Source organism: Microtus pennsylvanicus, chromosome 3 (genome assembly GCF_037038515.1).
Source record: "Microtus pennsylvanicus isolate mMicPen1 chromosome 3, mMicPen1.hap1, whole genome shotgun sequence".
In the NCBI taxonomy this organism is placed as follows: Eukaryota; Metazoa; Chordata; class Mammalia; order Rodentia; family Cricetidae; genus Microtus; species Microtus pennsylvanicus.
In genome coordinates, this window is record NC_134581.1 from 23760848 (window position 1) to 23771975 (window position 11128).

Genomic DNA, 11128 nt, shown 5'->3' on the forward strand with positions numbered 1-11128 from the left:
AAACCATCTTTCCATGTAAAGTAAGGTTGACCTCCTTTTAGACTCCTTTAGACGAGTATTTCAGTCTTACAATATGGTAGAGCAGGCTTAAGTACACAGGCTTAAGTTGCAATCCTGGCCCAGAGGCATGCACACGCATAAGAGACGGAGCCATTCCAGGGTTACCTCTTGCTAACAGTAGCTTGTATCTGCTATGAAAATTCATTTTAAAAAGAAAAAAAACTTTCCAGTGTAAGTACGATGAATGTAAGGGTTGGGATTACCACATGCATTATATTCCATCGAATATGTACAGACTGGCCTGATTTATAGTCCAGGCTAATCACTACTAAATTTATCCTACAGATTTCATTTTTTAATATAGGCGAATGTAAGAAGAAATCCATTCTAGTATCCTAAGCACAAACCTAAAAATAGTTGTAGCCAAAAATTGCTGAAATATATAACTGGTTAAAGCTATAAGAGCTGCCAAAAATAATCATCAGTAGGCAAGATCCCTCTTTATGGGGAAAAAAGTTAAGAATTTTGGAGTATTTATTAAAGTAAGTATTGTATTAACAATAATTGTTACCCAGGATAAGTAAGGACAGTTACAACGTACTAATTCATTTCATTTTCTTCCCGTTGCCATTTGATTATATAAGTCTCTATGGATGTCATCGATCTCATTCACAGTTTTGCTCCCCATATCCAAAAACGATATTTTGGTTGCATATCTGGCGTATTGTCCTTCATGCTGATATCCAGAGCCATGGTGGTCTGGATTATCACATCATTAACCGTTTTTAATTGCTGTATCTTTTCCCCCAATCCTTACAGTTCCCAATGCATCCGCATTCCCTCCTGAAATGTGTCCTCCCCTCCTTCAGCCTAGATGATCTTTCTCTGTTTTCATGAAGAAAAGGGGTTTGGTCCCTGCTCAAGGTAGCAGACCTTCTGTGAGGGTCTCTCCCCTGCTTCCTGTCCAGCTTGGGTACCACCCATCCTCACACGGGGTTATACACAGCACCATCAGGACAGCAGTGGGATAGCAGCTGATGCAATCCTGCCCGCTGCTCTGTTGATTCGTGACTTTGGACATGGTCTGTCTTTCCTTATCTTCAGACAGAGAAAACTGGAAGCTCTTCCTTTCTAGGCTTGTTCCAGATTAAAGTATGTGCAGTGTCTACAGCATGCCGCTGGAACACAGAGCACAGAGAGGGTTAGACCTGTAACTGGTGCCTTCTATGGTGTCTGCTCTCCAATTTCTGTCGCAAATTATTCTCAAATTTCAGTCTTGCCTCACTAATCCAATTTAAATCCCTGCGGACAAGACCAGTAAAGACAGATCCCTCCCATTCCAGCTCCTCCGTCAGGTCCTCCTGGCAGGCCTTTGCCAGACAAGCTTTCCTGGTTTGGAAGGGGATCCTGGAACATATTCCTCTCGAGAATAAGGAAAGAACTAAATACCTAAGTTTGACTGTCTGTCTGTCCATCATCTAACTTTCATCTACCTATTTCTATTTCTTTTTCTCTCTCCACCTCTTTTTCTTTCTCCTGATCTCTCTTTATGATGCCAATACTGTGCTATGGTTTCGCTACAAGACCCTCTGCAGATGCCAGCATCTTGATGTTGGACTTCCCAGCCTCCAAAACTGTGAGAAACAGTGTGGTGAGTTATAGGCTTCCCAGCCTCTAGTATTCGGGTACAACCATGCCCGACGGGCAAAGACACTGGCCTTATAGGAAACTGTGCAGGACACTATGGGGAGAAGCAGCCTGGGATAGAAAGCAGAAAAAGGAAAATCATCAGAAAACAATGCAATGCCCCAGTGTAAATACCTGCAAAGGTGTAATGACAAGCATTTGTTAGCCAGGCAACGCACACCACACAAGAACTACTCAAAGAGGGTAGGAGAGAGCGAGAAGATGGGGGGGGGGGGGGGTCAGGGCACTAAGGTGTTGCCTGCACCGTTTTTCTAAGAGCTGCTTCTGGTCCTATCAGGAAGAGGCAAACATCGGCAAGTGACCCAGCGATGTAGAGCTGCTGCCTACAAAGCTCCTACCAGGCTCTTCTCCAGGTGAGGTGTGTGGTAGGCAGCACCCAGGCCCATGGTGGTCCTTCCTTGTGATACTAACACACTTGAGTTGTCCTTTCCACATTGTTCCAGCATCTTGTGGCATTAATACCTGGAGCTGTCCCCTCCCACAGTGTACTCAGCTCCTGTCTGAGTTACTCGGCATCACCATGCAATGAGCCATCTTTAAGGACAGGCCCATATGGAGGAAATGCCTCTTGTCAACAGCCAGTCACATGAATGAGCTTAGAAGTTGACACCCCGGGTCATTCAAGTCCAGGCATGGCTGTAATTGTGCACACTGGTCATTCTTTCAGAAGAGACCAAGTCAGAATTCCCCAGCTAAGTTGTTCCTGAACCCCTCACCCTCATACACTACATGAAGTAACAAATCGCTGTTGCTTAAAAATCATCAAAATTTGGAGTGATTGCCACATAGCAATACATAATGAATTTAGGGACTGAACGGTAACCAGTGTGGTAATGTCTTTCTTTTACCCCCATTTCATAGATTTGAAAGGTAAGGCCAAAGAGCTTAGCAATTTGCCTAGAGTCTCACGGTAACCTTGGCAACCTTAGGACTTGTACGCCATCTTTGCAGTCTTTCTGCTTAGCCATCAGTTCACTCGGCAAATACGTTAATGATTTTTATTAAATGAATTATTAAGCATCGTTCTTCAGAACAATTCAAAGTGAAGTTAATAAAAAGAGCAAGAACATGAAATAAATGTACTGAATATAGGACCTCTTGGACCTGCTAACTGCTCTATTCCCAGCTGTTCAGGCAGGAGGCAGAGGCAGGTACCAGGAAGAGGAGAGCTGTTCTGATCTTTGCCTGGGGCTCACTGCCAGGGTTAGTCTTCATCCTCTGCAGAGAGTAATTTCTGATAAAACTGGCAAGAGAACGTACGCTCCAATGCCTTGGCCAATTGCGTTAGACAAACAGAGCCTTGAAGAGTATTGCCTATGATAAAAGCTCATCAAGGGCTCCATCATGAGAAAGATGGAGTGAGGAGCTAAGCCCCAGAGACCCCTGGGTCAAGTGACACTTAAATCAGAGGCATCCTATGTAGATGTTCTCTGCACTTCTGTTCTAAGAAACAAGGCGTATGATCCTGGGGAGATACACAGTGGGCAAAGGGCTTGCTGCATGGACACAGGTTGGGTGATTCTAACTATGTTTCCCCCAGAAAAGATCAACTTCAATGTCCCGAGCTCTCCTCGGGGGAAGGAAAACTCTACTCACTGGGAAGTCAGAAGAGACTGCTGATACACACTGGCCATGAATGTGTGTCTTCTGTACTTGTGAGCAGTTAGGAGGATGAGTAAAAGGTTGGTCCCAAGGCTAAAATGGTGGTCCGCACAGAAAGCTTCTGACCCATCTTGAAAATGAGATTGTGTCGTAAGTACAATTACTTATACTTTCGTGGGTAATTGTCAGGGGGCTACTGTTAAATATTGGTGGCGTGTCTGATGACTTCCTCATACACTTACAATACAACCCAAACTCTGTATGGGTACTACAAGTCCCAGAAGCTGGGTGTTGTCAACTTCACCCTGACTCCTTACACTTCGCTCAAGGTCATCCATTGCCTAACTTCAGCCTCATGGGTTCCTTGAAAACCCGGGTGCCTTCAGCTGCTGTTCTCCAGGCAGTGGCATTTGCAGCCCCTCTTGGCTGGCACCATCACTAGCGTGAGCCTTCCTTCTTCACCAAGTCAGCTTCTTCCTTGTTTTCAGGTCCCTGAGAACTCAGGGTGAACTTTCCCCTCCTCCTCCTTCTCATCACCTATTAATTTCTTAACACTTAGCACTGTCAAACATTAAGTCCCAGGATAGGAGTATAGCTTAGAGTGTCTATCACATAACAAAGGACCTGGGTTCTACCCACTGGTCTGAAAGGAAAAAAAAGTTAGCTCTTCATATGAATGACATTTTTATAGAGCAGCTTCTACACGCCCAACGTTGTTCTAAGGGCTTCTCAGATAGAAAGTCATTGAGCTCTGATAATAACCAGTTATCATTTAATGCAGTGGTATCTGCATTAAAAAGCTAGGAAGCCACAGGGACAGGTCACAGGAGAAAGGATGCACCACTTGGCTGTGGAGCCAGGAATCACCCTCCAGGGACTATTCTGGTTTCCTGACTTCTGTCAGGCTGCAATGATCTCCAGGGGAAAGGGGCCTTTGCTGATAGATCTTATTCACTGTTGAAGACTAGAATAATGCCTAACATAGAGTGGTTGTTAAATCCATGCTCCTTGGATGAAAACCGAGTTAGTACCTCTCCTCCTGCCCTTACCCCGTGTTTTCTGAGAGATGTGTGTAGATGCTGCACAGACCTCCTTAAAGCTGCACCCAGTCAGTCGGTCATGTAATGGGCTCAGGCTGAACTACTCAGACTCTTATGAAGCATCCAAAAGTCTCCTTACTGGGTATGGTGGTTTAAATAAGAAATGGCCCATGCCCCCCCTAAACTCTGGTATCTGAGCCCTTGCTCCCCAGTGGTAGAACTGTAGGAGGGGAGTTGAGGAGCCTTTTGTAGCTGCAGGTTTGCCTTGAAGGAAGCTCTCCACTGGGGGAGTGGGAGAGGGGCTTTGCCCCACTTCCATTTCTTTCTCTCTCTCTCTCTTTCTCTCTCTCTCTCCCTCCCTCCCTCTTTCCTTCCCTCCCTCCTTCCTCTCCTCTGTCTCTGAAGATGACATCTCTTAGCTTTGGGCATCTTGCACAGCAACAGAAAAATGACTAGGACGTCAGCAAGCTCTGGTGTTGAAACAAACCCTTAGGCTCAGCCCAGCTACCCAGCTCAGGTGGCAAACAGCTTGAGTCACAGGCATTGGGGGGGGGGTCTGTCTTGGGACAAGCTTGTGTTCCCCATCTGTTTGTTTCTGAACTATGTCCCTAGTGCCATCTTACAAAGACAGGGGACCTTATAAAACTTCAAGATACCTAATGAACTGGACTTAGTTTTGATGAGAAGCCAGTCATGGGAAAATGCCTTAGTTAATAAAACTTGAGCCCTGGGTCGGTCCTTCTAAGGACTCTGAATTTTAAAATCGAGCAAGTGGTGCATGAGGGAAAGGGTGCCAAGTATTTTGTTTTGATAAGACAAATTAAAACCTACGATTTGGCCAAAGTTCATAGTTTCTAGTAATCAATGTATCATCGCCAATGTTTTTGTTGCTAAACACCTGTTTGCCTCTACATTTTTGAAAGCTCCCATATTGTGAGCCTTGAGCTCAAAGGCCCGAAACCATCAGAGATCGCACCTCTCCAGTGCCTGTGCGTTTTTTTCTCGTGGCTTCTTCTAACGCCATCCAGCTGGGAGTTTCAAACCAGCTCTGCTCTTCCCCAACATTGAGGTTTTCCACCTTCCCCTTTTCCCTCAGCCTTTAGTACCCAGTTCCATAAACCTCTAAGCCATTAACTTTGGCCCACAGGAGAGGAGCCAGCAGAGGCAGGACAGCAAAGCCAGCACAGGACAGGCTGGGGCGTGCACACTGGAAAGTGAGAGGACCTACCAGGCTGACTTCGACGTTTTGTGTCCTCGACTGCAAGTGGAAAATGCCCCATTGGGAGAGTTTCCCTCAGCCCTGGGCAGAAGGAAACTCTCCCAAACCTCTGAACTCTGAGATCCTGGCACATAGAGTACCTGGTGATAAGCATACAGCTACTGTCCTACTAAGCACCTAGCATCACAGGGATCCATGAGAGCCTAGGAAAGAATGCTCAGCCAGCTGTGTCTGTGTATGGCAGAGCACAGGAATCCTAGCCCAAGCTGGAGAAAAAAAGGCCCCCTGGACACCCTGGAGGCCAGATTCCAGGGGTGTGCACAGGAGTTCAAAGCTCTGCCCTAGGGCAACAGAGGCCCCAGGAGAGTGTTGGGGCCAGCTAGGAGAGTGAGCCAAAGGCTCCTGACTTCAGAGCCCTCTTCACTCACTGAGACCAGAACAGAGATGGACTAGGCCCTTAATCTCGGGGGTTTTCCAGTCAGGCCAAGGCTAGTGTGCCAAGTCCTTGGGCAAAGGAGGGGAATAAAGAGGTCCATGCTGGGAGTACAAGCATGGATTTTCTAGACAAACATGCAAGGCTACACACACACACACACGCACACACGCACACACACACACACACGCACACACACACACGCACACACACACACGCACACACACACATACACACACACACGCGCACACACACACACGCACACACACACACACACACCAGGTGCGGGCACCTCTAGCCCTGAAGACTAGAGTGAGACTTGAAGCCAGAATTTCAGACTTCAGGAAAGCAGAAGGCACGTTTAGGTTATCTCTTGCCTAGTGCCTGTCTAACTGTGACCCAAACTGCTGGTTCTGCCCCCCCACCCGCCCGCCCAGGGTGGGACTCTGAGTGAGCCCTTGGAATGAGGTCTAGGCTTCCTGGGGAGGGGCACAGTTTGCAGGGACTACGAAGAGCAGCAGCAGTGGGGAGCAGGCTCTGAAGATCCCAGAACTCCTGCCCTTCCAGGTAAGGGGCCTTGAGGAAACCCAGCCCCCCCTCCAGACTGCACCCATTGCGTTGAGTTCTTGTCTGGTGGTGGATAGCTCTTGAATTGTGGATAGCTCTTGAGATCCAACTTAGGGCTGGACTTGAGAGGACTGGAGAAGAGAACCATCTACAAGAGGAGGGGAAAAAAAGAACTAAGAATTGAAGGAGGCGCTCTCCAGTCCCAAACTGCTCCAGGGCGAGTAAATGGATCAGCATAGAAGCCAAGTGAGAACAGAAGAAGGGTCTGAAAAGCCGCCTCAGACCCCTCATGAAGCCATTTCTAGGACACTGTATCTCATTAGGCTAAATCTCTAGGCGTGGCTGGTGAGCCCTGTCTTTGCAAACCTGGTTCATTTTCTCGCTGCTTTGGGAAGAATAAGAATCTGTGGATCTCAGGCGCCTGACTCGTACCTGGTCAGAAGGAAACAGGAGTTGACTTTGAAATCCTCTTCGAAGTGGGCCAAAAAGCACTACTGCTTTCAGAAACTCAGGGGAGGTTGCGTGCGTGGAGAGGAGAGACAGACTGAAGAGAAGCTGACGTGAAGGGGCAGACTCCTGAGGTGAGTCCACAGTTAGGGAGGAAGGCAAAGGTTGCGCCTTTACAGGGGACGGTTGCCTTGCGCCCGGAGCTGGGAATTTACTCCGGGAAGCAAGGGCTCCGGCTGAATCTAAGAGAACCCAGGCCGTGATCAGTTTTCCAGTGTGATAATCCCTAATCTGTAAAATGGGAATAACGTCCAGCTGTTTGTTATTTCCCGTGAAGAACAGCACTAAAGCTGAGAAATCCCCCTAGCCTTTGCAATATAGGAAGAGGAAGTAAGTTCTTCCCTTCAAACACGTTACAATTTTTTTAAAGGCCTTCCCTTCCTGCCTCCCCCCCCCCCCGCCCCCACAGGCATCTTCTAGTAGCCAACTGCGTTGTGCGCATTTCTGGCCTGTCCTCCTCCCGGGAGAGGCTGGTGCAAAAGCCAATAAGCCTGGAACACACTCAGGTCCTTCAGGACCGGGGACAATAGTTTCCATTTAATAAATATTTCCCCCAAGGGCATTTCACATCGGCCAGGCAATTATTCAAAAGAAACAGGCTCGCAGGTTGGCTCGGCGGGTTATTTCGTCCTCTTTACCCGAAGAATGCTCATCTGACTCAAGAAACGAGTCCCCATCCTCGCTGGGTAGGAAAAGGCACTCTGGGAGAAATGGACCCTAGTTGAGAGGATACTGCCTGAGACTCCCGGCTGCAGCGCCTAAGGGGCACCAGGAAAGTCCCCAGGGCCTGCCTCCCCGCTACCTTTCCAGTTTGGACCGTTGAAGAAAGCTGGGGGTTTTAAGTCACCAAATAATGACAAAAGTAAATAAGAATCAGAATGAATCCTACCTATCACACTTAGCCCTCAAAGTGAAGAGTCTTAGTGTTAAGGGCCCCCAAAGTGAACAGTCCTAGTGTTAGAGGCTCGCCAATCAGGACTCGAAACCTCTGCAATTCAGACACGAAGCATCCAAAGAGCTTTGCTCCGAACCCCAGGGGCCCAGAACGGCTCAGTGGGGGCGTCGAAGAAGGAGTCCACGAAAGCTTACCTGAAAGATCGATATAAAGCACCACAGAGGTTCTGGCGCGAAAAGTTTATTTTGCTTTATGCCCTGAGTTTGATACAGTCTTTTCCTCTCCCAAGTATCTTCGACAAGTGTGTGTTGGGGGCGAGGAGGGCAGGGGCGGGGTGCTGTCTTCTCATTTGGTGGCAAGGCCGTCCTATTTATCTACGTGAGCTACGGGCTTACTGCCTTTGCTGACGGCTCCCTGGATCTTTGGATGTGAAACACCGGTTCTCCTTTGAACAATTGGGGATGAAAACAGGGGGCACGAAGAGTTTCAGTTTTTTTTTTCTGGAGACAATGTAAAGACCGAGTCCCCGGTCCTGAGCTAGCATCTCTGTTCGGCCGTCTTTCTGTCCCTCATACCTCTCCCCGCCCCCATCAGGGACGCTCCGGTTTCCACTACGCGCGAGCTGGCAGGTGCGCCCCCCTCGACTTCCCTGCTGCTGATTGGCGCCCAGGTTGGGGAGTCGCCGCCCCGCGCTTATGTCAGAGTGCGTGCGGTCCCGGCCCACCTCGCCTTTGAACTTCGCCGCTTTTGGCTGCAGTTCACCAGCCTCCCCGCATTCTCAGCCAGGTGCAGTCCTAGGCAAAGCAGCGCCTGGAAAGCTACGGGAGGGGGGAGCCACGGCCAGAGAAGCCAGGGGAAAGACGGGAAGGAGAGAAGGCGAAGGTGAAGAGGGAGAGAAGGAGGAGCCTCCTGCCCTCGCCAGAAAATTACCTAGCCACTTAATCCCAAGACTCTGGTACTTGGGCCCCAATCTCTGGTGCCCACAGACTCCAGGCCGAACGCCCTCTCATCCCCGCTGTCCTTCCTACCCTTCGGCCCCCTGGGGGCTACCTGGGTGCTGGGACTGGCATGATCAGTTGAAAACTTTGCAGGGTCAGCTCTTCTCTCTGACTCCCCCTCTGCGACTCCGAGACGAGGGGAGTTCAGAGTCCCAAGCTCAGGACGGACAAAAAGACAGACGGCCAACCGCGCCCAAGCTCGCCCGCAGAGCCCCTGCATTCCCCGCCCCCGCCCGCCTTGCCGGGACCATGTCCAAACCTTCAGACCACATCAAGCGGCCCATGAATGCCTTCATGGTATGGTCCCGGGGCCAGCGGCGCAAGATGGCCCAGGAAAACCCCAAGATGCACAACTCGGAGATCAGCAAACGCCTAGGCGCCGAATGGAAGCTCCTGTCCGAGGCAGAGAAGCGGCCTTACATCGACGAAGCCAAACGACTGCGCGCCCAGCACATGAAGGAGCACCCCGACTACAAGTACCGGCCAAGGCGCAAGCCCAAGAACCTACTCAAGAAAGACAGGTATGTCTTCCCCCTGCCCTACCTGGGCGACACGGACCCGCTCAAGGCAGCCGGCCTGCCCGTGGGGGCTTCCGACGGCCTTCTGAGCGCGCCCGAGAAAGCCCGGGCCTTCTTGCCGCCGGCCTCGGCGCCTTACTCCCTGCTGGACCCTGCGCAATTTAGTTCCAGTGCCATCCAGAAGATGGGTGAAGTGCCCCACACGTTGGCCACCAGCGCGCTGCCCTACGCGTCCACCCTGGGCTATCAGAACGGCGCCTTCGGCAGTCTCAGCTGCCCCAGCCAGCACACGCACACGCACCCGTCCCCCACCAACCCGGGCTATGTGGTGCCCTGTAACTGTACTGCCTGGTCTGCCTCCACCCTGCAGCCCCCTGTCGCCTACATCCTCTTCCCAGGCATGACTAAGACTGGCATAGACCCTTATTCGTCAGCCCACGCTACGGCCATGTAACCCCCAGCTTGGCCCGGAACTGAAGGGTGGCGTGGAAGCAGAGAGCTGCAGCCTTTCCCTTGCACCTAGTCTGGCCTGCAGATGTCTCTGGGACAGGCCTGTCGCTACCCTTTGCCTATCCTAGACTCTGCCTCTCTCTTCCGGGGGGAAGGGAGGGGCTGTCCTCCTGGACCCAAGGCACAGACTTGTGCCCGAAATTTCCAAACATTAAGACAGCTACACATCTGCCCCTCTCCCGACTCTCCCAAAGCAAGTCTCTGACTGTAACCTCTTTGGACAAAAAAGTAGGCAGTTTTGCTTTATTTACGTCCCCTCACTCTCCTCGAATAGGCTTTGGACTCGGAACTCCCAGATCCTGGTATTATATCTAGAATATGCGTATATATATTTTTCCTTTCCCACTGAAGAAAAGAGCTGAGTCTCGGTGCTGTGCCATCAGACACAGCTAGGCACCATTTGCTCTTCTTGTGTCGGGAGAGAAAGGCTTAAAAGTTTAAAACTTCAGGAAGGGAGACCTTTCTGTTTAAAACCATACTATGGTCGTGTTTGCTTCGATAAAGAGAAAATAAAAAGGACCCACATGGCTTTTCACTTTGTGTAACGCAGTACTCCTAGACACCTAAGCTTACTTTTAGACAGAATGTCAGGTTATGAAGTCAGGAAGTAGAAAGTAAACGAAAACTTAAAATAATAAAAACATCCTACATGGTCATAAATGTCTTGACAATGTCTTGGAAATGTACCTAGAAGGATTTTACCTCGTTCCTCTGTTCATTTGTTGAACAAAGACGTTTTGAATAAAGACAATCTGTCATTGCGAAAAGTAACCTTTGATGTGCATAAAATCAAGTTAGGAGGCTTAGGTTCAAAGAGTCTTCCTCCAAACTGAGAGAACCTAGAGGGGCTGAAGCAGGGAAGGCTGGGGTGGTCCTGCCCGGGCAGAACCTGATAGCCTGTGGTCTGTAGAGGAGCCTTGAGTCTGGGGTCCATCCAGACTGCTCCCAGGTAACCTGAATTTTGCCTTTAGAGTCTCCACAAAGGTATCCATCCCAGGATGCTGTGCTTTTCCCACAGTCTTCCTAAAGCGGGTCAAACCATTTCCAGTAGGGAATGGACTCAAATAAAGGTGGAACCTCTCGAGTTCTAGGTGGGTTTGCTTTTTAAAAACTACACTCCGAAGATGGGAAG

The 11128-nt window shown here is 49.6% G+C and overlaps 1 protein-coding gene across 1 annotated transcript; it reads left to right on the top strand.

The window, feature by feature from the left end:
* Positions 1-8835: 8835 nt before the first annotated feature.
* Sox14 (SRY-box transcription factor 14) lies at positions 8836-10722 on the top strand. Its single transcript, XM_075967719.1, has one exon. The coding sequence runs from the start codon at positions 9218-9220 to the stop codon at positions 9938-9940; it is 723 nt and encodes a 240-aa protein (XP_075823834.1). The 5' UTR covers positions 8836-9217; the 3' UTR covers positions 9941-10722.
* The last annotated feature ends 406 nt before the right edge of the window (positions 10723-11128 follow it).

Excerpts from the sequence above, each read along its gene's own strand:
- Sox14 (XM_075967719.1), top strand. The coding sequence starts at position 9,218 with ATGTCCAAACCTTCAGACCACATCAAGCGGCCCATGAATGCCTTCATG.